This window comes from Xenopus laevis, chromosome 7L, assembly GCF_017654675.1.
Source record: "Xenopus laevis strain J_2021 chromosome 7L, Xenopus_laevis_v10.1, whole genome shotgun sequence".
NCBI lineage: Eukaryota > Metazoa > Chordata > Amphibia > Anura > Pipidae > Xenopus > Xenopus laevis.
This window is the reverse complement of record NC_054383.1, coordinates 104,315,471-104,335,222: the sequence shown is the minus strand read 5'-3', so window position 1 is coordinate 104,335,222 and position 19,752 is coordinate 104,315,471. Positions and strand designations below refer to the sequence as shown.

Genomic DNA, 19,752 nt, shown 5'->3' with positions numbered 1-19,752 from the left:
ATATATATATATATACATATATATATATATATATATATATATATATACATATATATATATATATATATCATTATGATTATTAATAGTATTAAAAGTGTCCAGTGGTTTTAAAGTTGTGTTTAACTGCATTTAAAAGGATTACAGGTATGGAACCTGCTCACTACCTGTCTCCTTCTGAAGCCTGTATTAAAATTAGTATACTCGCTTCTGTCTACTGTAAAAGTGATTACATGCCCTATTGCAGCAGTGTAAGTCATCCATGTGACAGAAGCCTAAAGCGAGGGTGAGGATAACATATTATAACAATAAAACTAATCCTGCATACTCTCCCTATGTATAAAATCAAACCTATATTTTATTTGTAAATGGCTTGATCGCACACTTCTCTCCCTGCATCAATCAGCTTTTGCCGAAGGATATGTTTTAGTAGAAACAAATGCGCCTTAGGCCTGCTAGAAAGGATAAAGATTTTCATCTTTAGAATGTAACTTTTTACAAAAGTCTACAAGATTATACAAAGAAACACACCTATGCTCATATCAGACCACCCAAATAGGCCGAGATCTAACTGAATACAAAACATATGCTGCGTAAAGTGTATCCATTGACTCCAATGTGGTCAAACTATTAAGGCAAATTGTAAAATGATTGCTGAGCTTTATCAAGGGATTTTTGTGGAATGCAGTACAGGTATGGGACCTGTTATCCAGAATGCAGGGAAACTGGGGCTTCCCGGATAACTGATCTTTGCATAATTTGGATCTTCATACCTTAAGTCTACTAGAAAATCATGTAAATATTTAAATAAACCCAATAGGCTGGTTCTGCTTCCAAAAAGGATTAATTATATCTTAGTTTGGATCAAGTACAAGGCACTGTTTTATTATTATAGAGAAAAAGAAAATCACTTCAAAAAATTTGGATAAAATGGAGTCTATGGGAGACGTCTTTTCCGTAATTTGGAGGATTCTGGATAATGGATCCCATATCTGAAGTGGTCTCGGAAAGTCTTGCGCACTAGGGCTGCAAAAGGGCAAAAAAAGACCAGCAAGTTGAAGAACAAAGAACAGAAGTAGCAGAAGAATAGAAAAAAAAGATGGCTTTCCAGATAATGGATCCCATACCTGTATTTCGACTGAAGCTTCAATGACTGAAGTCCAAGAGCAGGGCTTTGGTTTTTGCTACTGGATGCCATACAGGTATAGGACCTGTTATCCAGAATGCTCAGCACCAGGGGTTTCCCGGATAATGGATCTTTCTCTAATTTGGATCCTAAATTCTACTAGAAAATCATGTAAATATTAAATAAACCCAATAGGCTGGGTTTGCCTCCAAAAAGGATTAATTATATCTTAGTTTGGATCAAGTACAAGGTACTGTTTTATTATTACAGAGAAAGGAAATCATTTTAGAAATTTGGATTTAAAAGAGTCTGTAGGAAACAGCCTTTTCCACAATTCTGAGGTTTCTGCATAATGTGTTTCCGGATACTAGAATTATTCTGCAAGGATATATTTAGACTGAAGCCACATGAAGTAGCAGCTCGAGCAAATGCTGCATTATTACATCCTTCAAATTCCTACTACATCACTGTGTTTGCCACATAATTCACCTGCTCTACCAGTAACCCTTGCAACAGAAGAGACAAAGCACTGACACTTATTGGGCCACAGGGGGTGATTTGGGAGCTTGGTAACACACTCTGTTTCAGAACATTTATTACAGATTGAACTGATGTCCTTTTAATAGCTCCTGACGTCTTACTGTATTCCGTTTGGGCGCGAGTCCTTGTGTGAACGTATACTGGCATACAGAAAATATGTTCTTTGTGTATAAATTTACGTTTATTCCCTTTTTAAATCTTTTCTTCAATGTCGCACTACACTGTAATACATAGGACTTTTTTTGTCTTGTTAACATCATCATAGAAAATTGTTTATTTCAACAACAGCGCTTAGTTAAAATTTTATATCTCCATCTAAAAATATTGATCCAACCTAGGATTGTTTCCACCTGCCATACAGTGAAAATGACCTACAACTCTATTCAGCGAGTTTATGGAAATTCTGAATTCGTATAAAATATGTCCTGTCCCGCAGCTTAACAGGGCGAGCGTAAATTACCCAAATTCAACAGAAAGAAATGTAAAAATATTCAGAAAAAAAAAAATTGTACTTCTGTACCAGAAAAATCCACTCCAATAAAATTAGAGAGGCAAGATAAATATCTGAGCTCTAATTGAAGTGAAAGGCCTGAATATATTTATTTTCACAACAGCGACAGCTTACAAGTAACTGCTGCCGCTTACTGCTCAGTAGTCATGCTGAGGCAGAGAAACAGAGTTATTTAGCTATTGTAAGGCACAGGAAAAGTCATTGAAAGGGCCACTATACCCTCAGATTTTCAAACAGAATTGTGCTTAGCATTTTTACAGAACAATAATCGTTCAGACAAATATTGTAGTGGATAGAAACATACCCAGTTACAAAGAATACATGCTGCACATTAAGAGAATACAGGAAGAAGGAGTTCACTGCCCTGTAGCTCTTACAGTGGAATACCTTGGCTAGCATACGTTTATGCTATCTCTCTGTGTAAGTTACGGAGAGCATGGGTGGTTCAGGATATGTCACTGTCGATGCACATTTGCACTATCTGCACTGAAAACAGACATATTTCCAGTTTAAAAAGCTCTTAAAGTTGTCATGGTTAGATATTCACTTTCTCCCAACCACTCTGTCTTATACCAAGGCACAGACTGTCCCTGTCATCTATCCATGTCTTTGTTAATGTACTCACATTCTTGCACACTTTATTTCCTGGGTACACACCTTTATTCTCATATACACAGTCTCTTTTTAACATGGCCCTGCTCCACCTTTTACAATTACTTCTCAGGTCATGCTTATTAAAGGAGAGTTAAAGTGGACCTGTCACCCAGACACAATAACCTGTATAATAAAAGTCCTTTTCAAATTAAAACATGAAATCCAATTTATATTTTTTATTAAAGCGTTCATAGCTGTTGTAAGCTCATTTAAAAATCCTCAGCTGTCAATCAAATATTGTATGCCCCCCCTCTATGCATAGAGGCGGGGCAGACAATTACTTTCACTTTCCATTCAGCACTTCCTAGATGTCACTGCTCTCCGCACATTCCCCCTGTTCTCTTCACTTTTTAACTGTGTAACCAGTGCATGGGGATGGACATCAGGTCCCCCATTCTGGTGCACAAACTGCAAGGCTTGCCTTAATAACAGTGTCCACAAAATTGCTCCTGCCTGCTTGCTATAATTATAAATTCCCAGACTGAAGGAAACAAGATTCAGATAATTTATATAGTGCAATTAAAGTTCATTTTGCTTGACTTATGTGATAAAATAGGATTTTGAATAATTTTTTGGGTGACGGGTCCCCTTTAAACCCTAGAAGAAAATATGGCTGAAAATGTTGTAGTCTATGTACTAGGCATGCACCGAATCCACTATTTTGGATTCGGCCGAACCCCCGAATCCTTTTTGAAAGATTCGACGAATACCGAACCGAATCCTAATTTGCATATGCAAATTAGGCGTGGAAAGGGGAAAAGATTTTTGACTTCCTTGTTTTGTGACAAAAAGTTATGGGATTTCCCTCCCCGCCCCTCATGTGCATATGCAAATTAGGATTCGGTTCAGCCAGACAGAAGGATTCGGTCGAATCCGAATCCTGCTGAAAAAGGCCGAATCCTGGATTTGGTGCATCCCTACTATGTACTGAACTTACTGCACTAGCTTAAAGTTTCAGAATCTCTTCATCTGTAATTATTCTCAGGCATTCAGATATGTGCATCTTGCTTTTTGTTAGGGGTGTCCGTCACACTGACATGCTCAGTGTGGTCTGGAAAGTTAAAGATGTCGTCACAAATCATCAAGCAGAATATAAGATTCATATATCACAGAAGCTGATGCTGCGGAGCTGCAAACTACCCTGTTTTCTGAGCTGCCGTGTAATGAGAAACTGAATTAATTACTAATTAGCCTTGTACTCTCCTACTTATATTCTAAATGTACAGTATATTGTCAGTCATTCCCTAACGCCAGGCAACTGGCAGCCGCACAGAACATGTGCCGTGATTCGGCAGAAAAGAAGATGGGCAGCTACTGGGGCATCTTTTGATTCATATATATCTAGTCTGTTGTTGCTTTGGGCTGGTACAGGACCCCAAAACATAATGTGCAGAATTTCTAGACTTTTTCCTTAACAAGCTTTAGTTCTCCTTTAACCCTTATGATTCTTCACTCTACCTGAGGGAAACCTTTGAATTTTCATTTCTGATCCATGCCTTTATCCTTTGCCTCTGAGACTACTGCAGCACCTTGTCAAGCAAAGTATAACTTACAGAATCCTTCTGTTAACCTTCAGTGCCCCCACATCCAAGTACATCTCTTCATGTGTGCCTATGTGCCTTCCTGGATGTCTCCACAGAGCCCCTGTCTTTTTATATAACCCACATTGACTGCTGTATTCTCCTGTCGTAAACCTATTTTATTCCTGCTTCCTACCTGTGGAATTTTGTTGTTGAAATCCGTTTTAAGCAATTTTCCCATATATATATATATATATATATATATATATATATATATATATATATATATATATATATATACATACATACATACATACATACATACATACATACATACATACATACATACATACATACATACATACATACATACATACATACATACATATATATATATATATATATATATATATATATATATATATATATATATACACATATATATATATATATATATATATATATATATATGACTGAATTGTAGAAATATAAAGCTTAACGCTACACAAATAAATATATACATACATGATCACATTATGTGCAGTCACGCACAGGCCGTCTCTTTTTCTTTACATACATGCCGCCTCTCTCATGCTCACGTTTCCTATCATGGACGATCTTTCTAGCATACAAATATTTCTTCAGCTCACATGCTCTTTCATCTTATGCACAGACTTAATATATAATTCCTTAGTAGTAAATATTGAGGTATTACCCAAGAACATATTTATCCCCCAATTTAATATAATGCAAAGTGTTCTTCAGGTTAAGCTACTGCGGTTTTAAAGCAAGTTGTGCACTGCCAAATCTTAATAATGTGTTTTAAGCTCTCTAATCACTCTGCTGGTGAGGAGATGGGTAGAAAAGAGAGCACTGGTTGGGGACCTATTATTTCTCTTATAAACTGCCAAGCTTGTTAGCATTGCTTTAATGATATGAAGTTTTTTATTCCATGTTTCAGAGGGGAAAGTAAAAGTTCTGCTGAGATTAGGAAGTTGTAAAAGATACAAGTCTCTGGGAAGCCCTTCAGGATGGGAAGTACTGACATGTCTCTTTTGCTTTCTCTGAAACTTAACTAGACAGAGAAGTGCAGATTCAGGTCCAATGAAAAAGCTCGAAAGTGGATTCCTGCCAGTGTTACTAACTTACTTTTAATCAGATAAGACAAAATATCAGAACACTTCCACATCTTGTCCAGAAACAAAATCAATTGTGTTAATTGCACCGTAGATACTTAATAAGACTGGCATGTGGCAGAGGCCTTGATTGTGAGCGTGTCAACTAGTGACGGGGAAGCGTTGGCGTCAATGAAAACTGAGCAATGATACCTCTTAAAAAAAAAGTGTGAGCTTGCCGAAATGCTTGCCTCAGGGGTTTGAGTGTAAAAAACGATATAACCTTGATGCTTCCAGGCAATGCTGAGTTTTAAATTGATAGCCATTTTACACATGGGCGAGGCCTAGCTGTTGATTATGAAGTAAGGGTGAATCCATCTAAACTTAACTAATTCTTTCCTTATTCCGATATTTCGGCACTTCTTATATTTAGGAGCAGTGGCCATTACTGCTAATATTAATGATATTCATGGTGCACAGTGTGCAAATTCTGACCTTTTTAGGGCTCCTGATACTTTAAGGGGAGGGCAATGAAATGTGATTTGAATGGGGAGGGACAATATATTTGGCACCCCTATAATTTCTCTGCACTCAGGTGTGACAGCTAACTAACTTTCTTCCTGGGCCGTTGCATTTTTCCCCATAAAAGATAATCCGATGTTTATACATAATATACAGGTATGGGATCCGTTAATCGCAAACCCATTATCCAGAAATCTCCAAATTACGCAATGTTGGTCTCCCTTAGACTCAAATTTATCCAAATAATCCAAAATTTTAAAAATTATTTTCATTTTCTCTGTAAAAAAAAAAAAAACAGTATCATGTACTTTAACCAAAATAAGCTATATTTAATCCTTATTTGGAAGCAAAACCAGCCTATTGGGTTTATTTAAATGATTTTCTAGTAGACTTAAGGTATGAAGATCCACATTACACAAAGATCTGTTTTTCGGAAAACCACAGGTCCCGAGCTTTTTGGATAACAGGCTCCATAACTGTGTGTTCAGTTATGATTTTGATTAATTTAAATTTTCTTCAGTCCCATAACAGTCCATCCATCCGAATACACACAAAACTGACCTGTAGAAAGTTCAGCAATGTCATCTATGTACTCCTCATCGGTTTTTCCATCCTACCAATTAAACTGTGCCAGTGTCAATTTTATTGTTGGTTAACTGGGAGTCTTTGGGACCCTTTCATTATCCCCCAATAATTCTTCTCACTATCAGTCTCTTTCCTTTACAGCCAAATACACCAGTATCCAAAATAGAACCGCTACCAAGCCATACCTGTGAGATCCAATCCTGATCTGATTCAGTTTGCACAGTAACCCGCAATATTTCTGCTTCCTACCCGTCAAAATCCACCACTACATACGCTCTATACGGGATCACTCTTCTTATAACCATTTGCTTTGATTGATGACACCAAGGGGATTATCAAAGGTTATATTTCAAATTTTTTGTACTCACAACTCAAATGGGAGTTTTTTTATGAAAAAAATTGAACATCTAAAATTCACAACTCGAATATGAATGATCTGAAAATTTGTTTTGTATTCGAATCGAATACGAATGAAGCTCAAATCGGAATTTCCTCGAATCAAATTTTCCTCCAAAAAAATTGGAATATCAGGAAGGCTATTAACATATTTAAAGGAATTGTTCAGTGTAAAAATGTAAAAATAAAAACTTGGTAAATAGATAGGCTGTGCAAAATAAAAAATGTTTCTAATATAGTTAGTTAGCCAAAAATGTATAAAGGCTGGAGTGATTTGATGTATAACAAGTCAGTCAGAACACTACTTCCTGCTTTTCAGCTCTCTTGGTTTACACTGACTGGTTACCCTGGTTACCAGGCAGTAACCAATCAGAGACTTGAGGGGGGGGCCACATGGGTCATATCTGTTGCTTTTGAATCTGAGCTGAATGCTGAGGATCAATTACAAACTCACTGAACAGAAATGTACCATGTGGCCCCCCTTCAAGTCGCTGACTAACTCAGAGTTATAGAGCTGAAAAGCAGGAAGTTGGATTCTGGCTGTTTTATTAGACATCTGTTCACTCCAGCCTTTTTACATTAAATTTTTGGCTAACTAACTATATCAGAAACATTTTTTATTTTGCATAGCCTATCTATTTACACAGTTTTTATTTTCACACTGAACTATTCCTTTAAATAGGTCAATGGATCTCTGCCATTGACTTGTAAATTAATATGGCGAATATTCGAATTAGAAATATTTCCATGATGTGATACATCTCACATTAGAATTTACATTGAATTAAATTTCAAATGTGTGAATTTTGACACCAAAAATGGTATGAAAATTCGAATTTACTATTCAACCCTTAATAAATCTGCCCCTACAATCCTCTTTCGTCCCTTATCATCCTTGTGCATTTTTCAATGGCACCTTTCCCCATATATTTATTTTTAAACATAAAACCCCTGTATTCTTGTGTTTTAAGCGTTTGCCAAAATGTAAATCCTGCTTTTTGGCTGGCAACGCATTTCTTTTTTTTATTATTTTGTGTGTACGTTTTCTCTGTAATGCAACTGGCACAACATTAAAAGCTGACTAGTAGCTACAGTACAGGGGCAGGTCAGCTGTGATGTCCACCTCTCCATCCCATGCCTTTTGCACCTTTCTTATGCCACTGGCAAAGCGCATTGATCACCAGTCCCTTTGATATGTGTGTGTGGGGTTTATGTAATATCTGTTCTATTCATGTCATGCGTGAGCTTTGTATTCCTACCTCCGTTGGCAGGACATGTAAGCTAAATGGTAGCTTTGATAAAAAGTGCAGACTTTTGTGATGTTAGCAAATTGTATGGCTGGAGATCTCACAGTATGTTTTTTCATTGCCACTGGTCTGTTTAGTGTGAAAATATTTTCTGTTTCTAGACAATAAAAATCTGATGCCTTATGCTACTGTGTGCATGCAGTATTGTCCCGGCAGTGCCGCTTACCTGAGGGTTGCTATAGTTAATATACCTTGTGTAGAACATGGAGCAAGGCACTCGATGACTTATACAAATGAGCATGCTTATTGCTTGCGATCCATATAAAATGTTTATGGGGACTCATAAGCCTGACGAAGCATAGATCATTGGCAAGAGATGATTTTATAGACTGACATCTTTATTAGAGGAACAAACTACACCTATCATTTCCTTTGTCTTGGAGATGGCAGTTTGGCTGCGTGCAGTCAGGGAAGTGGCCAGTAGACAGACTTAATAGCAGCACGCAAATTTTTATTTTATATCCAAATAGCCCAAGAGTTGGTATCATTTATTATTTTTTACTTCTAAAGCTGTGATGTGTAAAAGTTCGCAGAGATTTCCACTGCTAACAAATTCAGTATAGGGCTCTGATGTGCTTCACATTTTTGAATAGTATTTAAGAAATTGCATTGCCTCGGATCAAACCTTGGACCCCAGAAGTTGTTCTTGGCTCTGTATTTTTATCTGCTTGGGTAATTGTGTCCTTAGCTCATACAGGTTGTAGAGTTCCATTTGGCCAGGGCTAGATGATGTTGGATCTAAGCCTGCAGAGAATCAGCTGACCCACTGCTGTTCCGCTCCTGCTTTTCCTAAACCCGGAATTATTGTTTCTGTTTGGGTGCAAGCAGATGTGTCAGTTTTCACCGCCGAAACGAGACATTTTGCATTTCACGCCAAAATCCACCCGCAGTTGAAAAAATCAAGGGGAACAGCAGGGCAGCAGATTCTCTGACTCCCTAGCCCTAGGCCCTAGCCTTTGGGTGTCTTTCACTATGCCACATAATTTATAATTCTCCTTCTGACATGGTTTAAAGCTTTTAAGACAACTTATGCCTTGTAGCGTTGGGGCTTCTAGGTTCAATTCGAGCTAGAGATTGGGTTTTTATGTTCTCCCTGTGTCTTTAGGGGTTTCCTCATGGGAAACCAGCTTCAAAAACATAGGTTAACCAGTTCCTGATAGTGACCTTATAGTGTTTGAAGTGTTTAAATATGGTGGTTCACCTTTAATATGGTGGTTCACCTTCAAGTTTACTTTTAGTATGTTATAGAATGGCCAATTCCAAGCAACTTTTCAATTGGCCTTCGTTATTTCTTTTTTTTATAGTTTTTGAATTATTTGCTTTCTTCTTCAAGCTTTCATTGACCCTATGAAAGGCTATGAATGTATTGTTATTGCTACTTCTTATTACTCATCTATCTATACAGGCCCTCTCCTATTGTCATTTGGACCCTAGAAACTAAATTGCTGAAATTGAAAACTGGAGAACTGCTGAATAAAATGCTAAAAATGTAACTAAAAGTCAACGCAAAGGTGAACAACCCCTTTAAAATCCACTGGGGAGGGACTGATGTGACTTGACTATGTACCATTGAGTATTACCACCTAGTGCCTGGGTACATATCCCTTTTTTAACAAAAATGTTTATTGTCATTATGAGGGCACAAAGTAAGAACCAGCAGCCATGCATAATATACATATTTCCCTCCAGATAAATATTAGCGTTAGAATAAGTTTGACATGATAAGCCCCAGTTAAATCTTCTACATGGGGCATGACTCGAACAGTGTTTCTTGGAACCATATGATAACAGGAGACATTTATTCTCTGAACTGTATCATTTGACAGCAGGCTGGCAGTTTTGTAATCGATTGTAAGCAGCTACTTTAATTTTTCCAACCATTTGCCCAGGCCTTTCAAAGCTTTAGACATTCTTAACATTCGCAAAATGATGGTTTATTACCTTCTATGGTATTGAAGACACATTTCATTCACAACAGGTGGAAAATGTTTGCGCTGAAGACCTCCTGCAACTTTTTTGTTCAATTTAATTAAGTTTAGCCTTTAAATTAATTATTTAGAAATGCTTAGCATTTTTTCCATAAATAAACAGTATCTACTCTAGCAATGGTTTCCTGTTGAACCTGCTGTATATACATCAGAAGCCTCAAATACTGGTACCTGTATAGGTCTGGAACCTGTCATCCAGAATGCTCTGGACTCTGGGTTTCCGGTTTAAGGATCTTTCAATAATTTGTATTTCCATACCTTAAAAATAATTTAAATATTAAATAAACTCAATAGGATTGTTTTGCCTCCAATAAGTATGAATTGTATCTTATTTCTAAGTATGATGTACTGTATTAACTGTACTGAATTAATATTAATTTGTGATTCACATTAATATTATAATGGGTAGTGGTTTTCCCAAAAGCTTGTACTCTATTAACCTGCAGCTCAGTGAATATTTTATCTAATTCATTTTAACTGATTTATTGCGATGTGTAAAGACATGGCAACATCCCAAGTAAATATTTTGGTTCTCTTTAAAAAAAAAAAAAAAAAAAAAAAAACCAGCCGTATTTGTTTGACTTAGATCCTAGTCATATTCGGTGCAGAATGCAGTGAACAATATCTGACATTACCATAATAATGACTGCACTAACACAACAGTTTTCCTCTGGTGTTATTTGATTTACTGTCATTACTATTATTATTTGTGAATCGTTTTCTGCACGGACAGTAAGAAATGGCAGGGTCACCCATAGAATTTAGAATAGGAAAAAGTTTACTCATTTTAATATAAATTATTACTGGGAGACATTTTCACCTTGTAGCTAGCCCTTCAAGATGTCTCTGAAATTTGTAAATCATGTTAGAATTTGACGCCTTCAATTCATGGAAACTAGCCTTTTTTTCCCTTGTCCATGTCACAAAAATGTCACGGCTAACATAATTTAGAGTTATTTATTCTGGATTGTAAAGGTTAAACTCTTGCAATGGTGTACAACAATTCTTCCTGTTTTTGTACTTTGTGGTTTTTGTGTCGTCCAAACCCACATGCATAATATAGTGTAGCCTTTAAAAATGATGCACTTTATCCCCAAAAAGTACTTTAAAAGTATAAACCAAATCTTGATGCCCTTTCTCTGGAACAATAAAACACCCAGAATTGCTTGATCAAAGTTGTGTGCCCCATGCGAGGAGGGAGGACTGGCCCTCCGCAACTTCCATTGGTACTACATAGCTTCACAAATATGTTACCTCCACTGGTGCTTTAACCCTGACCCATATAACCCAAACTCGCAACTACAATTTCTTTTATTATCCTCATGGGAGAGTCTTCGCAACTTTCCTTATCGGAATCCCAGGGATTTTGTCCCTCTACCAATGACACTAACTACCCCACATAAGGCTTGGCTGATAGCCCTCAAGATCTTGGGCCATGCACCACTCCTCCTATCCCCTCACCTCCCACTCTGGGGAAATTCCTAATAAATATCGGCAGCCTGAGCCCATGAACCCTTATAGTTGTTTACTGATAGTTACCCAGGCTTTGCCATGCCAGTTATTTCTGCCCCACCAAAAAACAATCGTATTGCAACAGTGCCAGGAGGAGAGGGCACTACATATAACGGCACATTTTTATGAAATGTTGCGTCATTCTTAATGGTAAAATATTTCTTTAAGCATATCTCAGAACTTTCATTTCATGGTTGTTCCCCTATAAGTTATAATTCATACTCCTAAGTCGCTCAAAAATATTTGCCTTTGTTTCTTATTTTTATTTCACATACCAACTAATGGCCCTGAGTTTTAAACTTGTTTTAGTCCTTAGAAAGCAGAAGGCTAAAAGGCAAGCTACAATAATACCTGTGGTTGGGTTCTATAGTTTTTCTATTTACACTGATAGAACCTCATGCATTGCTTGTGTTTGTCGAAAATGAGCAAATACAATTTTTAACTCATCTATAACATACATAAAGTTACATGTTGAAACAGATTTCACTGATGGCTCATACAAGACAACAAACCTCTCTGCATCTAAAATGGGTAATATGGCAATTGGAAGAAAATATATACCCGCTTGGCACACACTAACATGCAATATAATGATACATCATCTTGCAGCATTTTGACTGTTCGACACAGAGGAAAGTGTATTTTTCCTTGTCTGTGTGCCAGCTCCATTCTCCTTTTAATGTCCGATTCCTTTGTGCCATTGTACAAACTGAATGTAAGTGCCTGTACAGAAAAACCCAATGGAAGGCAGATGCAGTCCAGAACATTTCAATACACATAGCTTTAAACAGCTTAAATCTGTAGCTTTGATTAGTATCAGAATTGGGCTAAATCATTACACTTTTTGCTGTATTCAAATTTAGCCAAAAACATTTAATTCAGACAAACCATATCCAGGCCTTTAAAGTCATGTGACATTAAAGCTCTGGACAATCAACGGTAACATTTATTTTTACAGAGGATTCTGTATGGATTTGAATATGCAAATTGGGGTTCGAAATTATATTTAGCAGAATCTTTTGTAAAGGATTTATACTACCAGAGTGTCCTTTTCCTAGAAAGTGTAAAGGTATTACACTGTGCAGCTTTGTTTCTCTATAGTTGTTGGAAAGTCTCTGATGGATTATCTGCACCAATTAGTCCTTTGCAAAATGTTTTTTCTCAGCCTCCCATCCTGTTTGCTTTTTTTCTAATTAGAACTCTATCAGATTTGCGTTACCACCATGTAATGCTAATTATTTATGAGTTGAGATACTTGTTTTTAAGATTATTAACAATAGGGATGCACCAAATCCACTATTTTGGATTTGGCGGAACCCTTCACAAAAGATTTGGCCGAATACCGAACCGAATCCTAATTTACATATGCAAATTAGGGTGGGAAGGGGAAAACATGTTTTTCTTCCCTCCCTGCCCCAATTTGCATATGCTAATTGGGGTTCAGGTTCGGCCGGGCAGAAAGATTTGGCCGAATCCTGCTGAAAAGGCCGAATCCTTGCCGAATCAAGAACTGAATCCTGGATTTGGTGCATCCCTAATTAACAAGCACAGATTTGTTGTCTAACTCCTGTATTAAAATATGCTTAAGGTTTTCTTTTAGATTGGTTACTTTCACTGTTCAGGACACGTGGCTTTTTCCAGCACAATGACTTGTCTCGCACACATTACAAATTTGTAAAGGAGAAGAAAAAGTGCCCCCAGTGATTATAATCACTTACGTGATTGCTAGTACTACTGTTCTCTGAAAATTTAAAATCAGCCCAGGATATTGCAGTAGGAGCTTATTTGATATTCTTCCACTTTTTTCCTCTTTTCTTTGGGCCTTGGCATGGGCGGTAGATTGAATACGTCACCTCTTCGGGGGTTATTTTATCAAAGGTCGAGTTTGCCAGGTTTATTCTACCTCAAATAAGCTCACAACTCGATTATTTGCTTATTTATGAAAAAACAGAAAGTTAAAAACTGGAATCAATGCATTTAGGGGTAAAAACGTGAATACTTGAATTGTTCAAATTATCAGCAAAAAAAAAACTTGAATGCCTTGAACTGATAAAGTTTTTGAGCACAAACCACCAAAAAAATCATGAACATAAAAATGATTTAAGGGACCTCTGCCATTGACCTTTTTTTAACCAGCTAGCCACTTTCAAATGTAAAAAAAAGAGTTGAGGAGCACCACAAGAATTAAGGGCTGTGTTTGGGTAATTGGCCCCTATGTGGACTGGCAGCCTGCAGGAGGTTATTTCTGGCAGTACACCTGGAGATAACCAAAAGTTACCTCCAAGTCTGGAATTCAAAAATAATCTCCTGCTTTGAGGCCACAGAGAGCAACATCCAAGGGGTTGGTGAGCAACATGTTGCTTGCGAACCACTGGTTGGGAGATCACTGTTCTACAGAAATGCCCCAGGCTGGTGCAGCTTTTAGCAAACAATAGCACTGCCCCCCAGTTTTGGGTAAGCCATTATAGCAAAGAGGGGTTTCCTCCCCAGTGATTATACCTTTCGTTCTCATTTAAATAATTGCTTGGGCACCAGTGGTTCTTAAACACCATTAGTTATTTATTTTCACAGTAGACCCTTTCTTCAGCAGGTTCCACTCATCTTAATAGAGAGCCTTACATGATCACAGTCCCCAGAGTACAAAGCCCTTACAGTAGTGATCTCTCTATGCGTGACCCTATCTACTTGAGTCCCTGCTCTTGATGTTTAAGGTTTTAACCCTTGTTTGTTTTTTTTAGCTCTCCCTCACATCAACTAGTTCTACCTTGCAGCTTTTCTTATTCAAATAAGACCTTCTCCATCAAGCTCTTTAGCACCTCTTCTAGTAAGTGGAATCCAGAGAGGCCATGGCATGCCTAAACAATGGATGCAAAATCTTCCAATTCCAAACAGATCCAGCCAGTGGCTACAGTTATGTATTTTGGGTATTGTCTGAACACAGTAGGCACAAAGTTCCTTCTCCCCTGCATATGTGAGAAATCACCCTCTTTATATGAAGTAATTCATATTTTAGAATTCCCTAAATCTATAAAATAGATCCAGGCTAAACAGGATAAACTAGTAGATTGTGTCTAATTTTACTGTGAGTCTGGTCTTAATTTTATTGGTCTCGAAGAGATAACATTGAATTTGAAATACCAGCAAAGTGATAAATCTGAGCACCAGTGATTTTCAGAAATTGTCCTTCTAAAAATAGGATTCTCTCTCGGTCGTATAGAATTGGCAGAAAGAGATGAGGGAAACTGGCCAAAAGCGAAACGTTTGCAATATCTGTTAGATATAATCTGCTTAATGTACAGTTTGAGATTTGTAGTGGCTATTGCAGACATTTTTCTATCACACTCATTAGTGTCTTTTAAAGATAAGAATATTTAGACAAAAGAGACTTTACAAGGTTTTGTGCATTAATTACTGTAGCTATTGTCTTTTATTATTTTGTCCTCTGGAAAAGTTAAACCACTCCGTTTAATAGAGAGGTCAAAGCCAAAGTAACTTTCTTGTGAATTAGCATATCAGGTACCGGTACCCAGTAACCTGCCTTGAGGTATTAAAGTTAGAAAAAGACAAGTAATAAGTTCAATAACCTTTCAATCACCTTTTTCTGCTTTAGTTATTCTTGATCCTGATGAAAGAGGGAAGGTTTAAATGTCTCATGCACAATTACAGCCTTCAACTCCTTAGAACTGCTAATTCTTTGCTGTATGAATTAATGATTTTTTTATGCATAAAGTAGTTTTTGGCTGCGTGGTTGGTCGGCATAATTAGCAATGAGCCAAGCAGTATAACATTTGGTTTTCAGCCATTAGGCAAGTACTAGAGGAGGACAGTGATGGCGTGGACATGGAATCAATGATGAGTATCATAATGAACCAATGCTCTCAGCCATACTTGGATAAAATGGTGGAGAAAGGTTTATGTTATGTGTATGAAAATTGAATGTGTGTATAGAAGTAGATTGGTGCTGTTAATAGTACCTGGGAACACATAGGGGCATATTTATCAAAATGTGAGTGTAGAGCTTAATAAATAAAAACTCACCCATGTTCTATTCATTCCTATGGGACTTTTATAATTGTATTTCTCAATGGGTGGAAGTTAGAACTCACCATTTAATAAATACGGTTCTAAAAGGCCCATAGGAATGAATAGAACGTGGGTGAGTTTTTATTTATTAAAGGAGAAACAACCCCTTAATAAAAAAAAAACCCTACCCTACATAGACCTCCCCCCCCCAGCCTAGCTGACCCCCCCCCGGGGCAAATGCCCCTGACTCTTTACTTGCCCCTCCATGCAGATTCTGTCCAGCGGAGTGCCATCTTCAACCGCTTCGTAATGAGACCGTCGGTTTGGCAATTTTTTGTGAATTTCGGCGCGTTCGCGGCTGTCGCGAAACAGAAAATTGCTCCAACTGCCCATGCGCCGCAATGCGCCTGTAAACTCCGCTGGACAGAATCTGCACTGAGGGGCATTTTCCCGGGGGGAGGGGTCAGCTAGGCTGTAGGGGAGGAGGGAGGGGGATCTCTGTAGGGTTGGGGATTAGGGTTTTTTTTTTTATTAAGGGTTTGTTTCTGCTTTAAGCTCTAAACTCGCATTTTGATAAATCTGCCCCTTAGTGTGTTGCTCTCAAACTTTAAAGAGAAATGGGTTCCTAGCTCTAAAACCCTTGCACCATCGTATTAAATCACTTTCCCCAAAATAGATAAATACACTTAATACCAATGTTTTATCAAGTGTATGTTATAGATACATTGGGTTTTTGAGCAAACATATACAGTAGTACATAGTTGTAGGATGAATTTCAAACGCCAAGACACAGTTATGTAACCTAAAATGAGTATTTTGTATAGGGATGCACCGAATCCACTATTTTGGATTCGGCAGAACCCCCAAATTCTTCACGAAAGATTTGACCGAATCCAGGTGGGAAGGGAAAACATTTTTTTACTTCCTTGTTTTGTGGCAAAAAGTATACATACGTATACATACGTATACGTATACGCAAATTAGGGGCGGGGAGGGAAATGGCGTGACTTTTTGCCACAAAACAAGGAAGTAAAAAAATGTTTTCCCTTACCATCTGGATTCGGTCAAATCTTTCGTGAAGAATTTGGGAGTTCAGCCGAATCCATACACATACGCAAATTAGGATTCGGTTTGGCCGGGCAGAAGGATTCAACCAAATCCGTATCCTGCTGGATTCGTCGCATCCCTAATTTTGTACGGATGCTTCAGTTACTTTCCACTAACAATCATGAAAAACATTTTTATTTGTTGATGTTGTGCGTTTTCAGGTTTGTCCTGGTAGCAAGACATTTCATACATCCATCAGTTACAGTTCAGGCAAGCTTAGGCTACTGTAAGTTTCCTGATACACCAGGGATGGATTATTATTGACATCTGATCCGGGGCTGACACCCAGATATGAAGTTGTATGGATGCTGACCATGTGATTACCGTGACATTACATTTCAGTGCTCACGTGAGCATTACAGCTAATGATAGCATGAGACAGCAGTGATGAGAGAGTGCCGGGGTTTTCCTTATATACTCCTAATTATTATAATAATTATAAAATATTCACTCTGGTTGGGAGAGGTTGCTCTTTTTCTCAGTTTCAGTGATTTCTGAATTGTACTATGTTTTATTTTTAAGCTGTTCATTCCCAAACCACTTTCTGTGGTCCTTTTTGTTTCTTCTTGTTCATACTTGCAGGTCTTGTCGGTTTTCTTTGCCCCTTGCTGCCCCATTTGTACAGCAAGTGCATTTACCATTCTAATGATACTTCAAAGATGACAGGAGCTGCCAGATAACACATCATGGTCAGACAGGATTAGTAGGAAATGACACAGAGTACATAACTGTCAAACTGTTGAAGTATGATAAAAGGACCAGTAAAGTTTTGACAAAGATATCAATATCCAAAGCCCCCCACACAAACATTACTTTGTAATTTGCTGTTGTACAGGATCTCTTCTGTGTATTTCTTTAACCTCTTGTATTAAAAGCATTTTATGCATTGGGAGGTCCACATGCAACAGACAAATGTATGATGTGATATTCAAACATGAGAATTTTCTGCACTGCATGAATCCTAATGCAGAACACTTCACTTGCACCTTATCTTTTGATCTACTAGAATCTTTGTTGTTTTGTTGTTCTACCAGATCTTTGAAGAAGTTCTTGAGGACTTCAGGTTCCCTGGCTCTCATAGCTTATTTATTTGATATAGCGCTCTTTTATTGTTTATTGCTTTCTTAGATATTCAAAGTTTTTTTCCAGTTTTTGACCTTTCATTAGTTACATCTATTCAAAATGATCTTTTTGTTTAGGTTGTAGAGCGGAAACGAACAGCAGCTGAGATCAGAGAAGAATTTGAGAGATTACAAAGGGAAAGAGAAGAAAGAAGGCTTCAGCAGCGAACCAATCCTAAGGTAAATTTCATTAACATTTATTTTATAGTACTTTTCAGTGTGTTTTGTCATCTCGGTTGAATGTAATCCATATTCAGATGCACATACTCTTGAAAATTTAGTTCACTGGTCCCCTGTAGGGCCAGCCATGCAATCAGCTGAAAATTGCTATTGCTAGCCATTTTTTCTCAAAAAACTTAGGCCTTTTGTAAGGGATATTCGCTATAGAACACTATCCTATACAAAATAAGTGTTCAAAGCCCTGAGTCGAGATTGGTCCCCACCAGAGAGACATGCTTAACTTTTCAGCTTTTGGTGATAAACAGACTTCAATGTTTCTACTGAAGTTATCTAGGCTTTGCCATCTAGTTATTGGATCTGAATCATATGACACCAACCAGGCCAAACACTACAGATCTTCAATCAAAGCCAAGGTTTGACTAGACATCTTCCATGGTTGGTAGAAAATATATAAACATCACAACAGAACAAGGAGAGAGCAGGTTCCTTGCTGGTTTCAATTCATTTTTCACAAAGAGAAACTAGCTAAGCAACTACTAATGCATGTGAATTCAAGTGGAATGCTCTGTGTACTTGTGTCTTACAAGTTAGATAGAAAGTATTACAAGGTGAGTGTTATTGTGTTTTCATATGGTAGGACAAATCTGACAGTTTCATTTCTGTACACAACTTCTAGACCATAGGCAGTTTTGAATTGCTTGTTAGCAGGACCTTTATTAAGCATAATTGCTGTCTTTCAGTCTACTAGACTTATTGTCCAGATCAGGCTTATTGCAATAATTCTTTCTCAAATTCCTGTATAGGAGTCCTACAGCCCCAAACTGTAATTGACCTATTGGCTCATGGCACAACAGATTTATACTGTGCTGGTCATACCTGTTGACTGGCACATTCTAGTGCTATTTTCGTTACTGCTGACAGCCCAAATGTTTTGGAACTGGCGAGAGTTATGAGCAGCTGAGGTTCCTTTTCACTTTCTGATCTGCTGGTGAAATTTCATTGGATTAGATCATGAACCTATGGAATCACACTTTCACAGCTCCTGCTTTTGAGCCTGACCTCTACTCGCAACCGCCAGTCCGTTGCATTGCAGAGTGTAAGAATAAGCATTATTTAATAATAGCTGTTTGTATAGTTTTGTGAAAACACAGGGACGGTGATGGATCATTGAACTGGAGAAAAAGTTCTCAATGTATTCTAACTGGTCTCAGTGGGGCAATATTTGTAATATAGAAAGGACTTGGAAGAGTGTATTTATTTATTTATGAAATAAATATTAAAGTTAGTACTTGGGGGGAAAATAAAACACATTAAAAAATGTATGTATTTTGTCACATTTTTTTTCTCAACCTCAAAAATTAACAAATAAGCCTCTTAGTCTTAATGCATATTGGGCTCAAAGGAAGGTAGATATCTTGGTTAAACAAATAAAATCTTTCACTTTACAGTTTACATTTTAGAAATATGTCTGCATTAATCAGGCTGTTGTAAAATAATATATTTTGTAGTCAAAAGTAAGTGGGCACCTGTCCATCCAACATCTCATTC

At 37.4% G+C, this 19,752-nt stretch overlaps 1 protein-coding gene across 1 annotated transcript in view; it reads left to right on the top strand.

Annotated features, from left to right (window-relative positions):
- dnajc11.L (DnaJ heat shock protein family (Hsp40) member C11 L homeolog) overlaps nt 1-19,752 on the top strand; it is a 126,557-nt gene that overhangs the window by 55,300 nt on the left and 51,505 nt on the right. Inside the window, exon 4 of the mRNA XM_018226143.2 lies at nt 18,103-18,204. Within this exon, the coding sequence (XP_018081632.1) occupies nt 18,103-18,204 (102 nt within the window). The remainder of the gene's footprint in view (nt 1-18,102; nt 18,205-19,752) is intronic.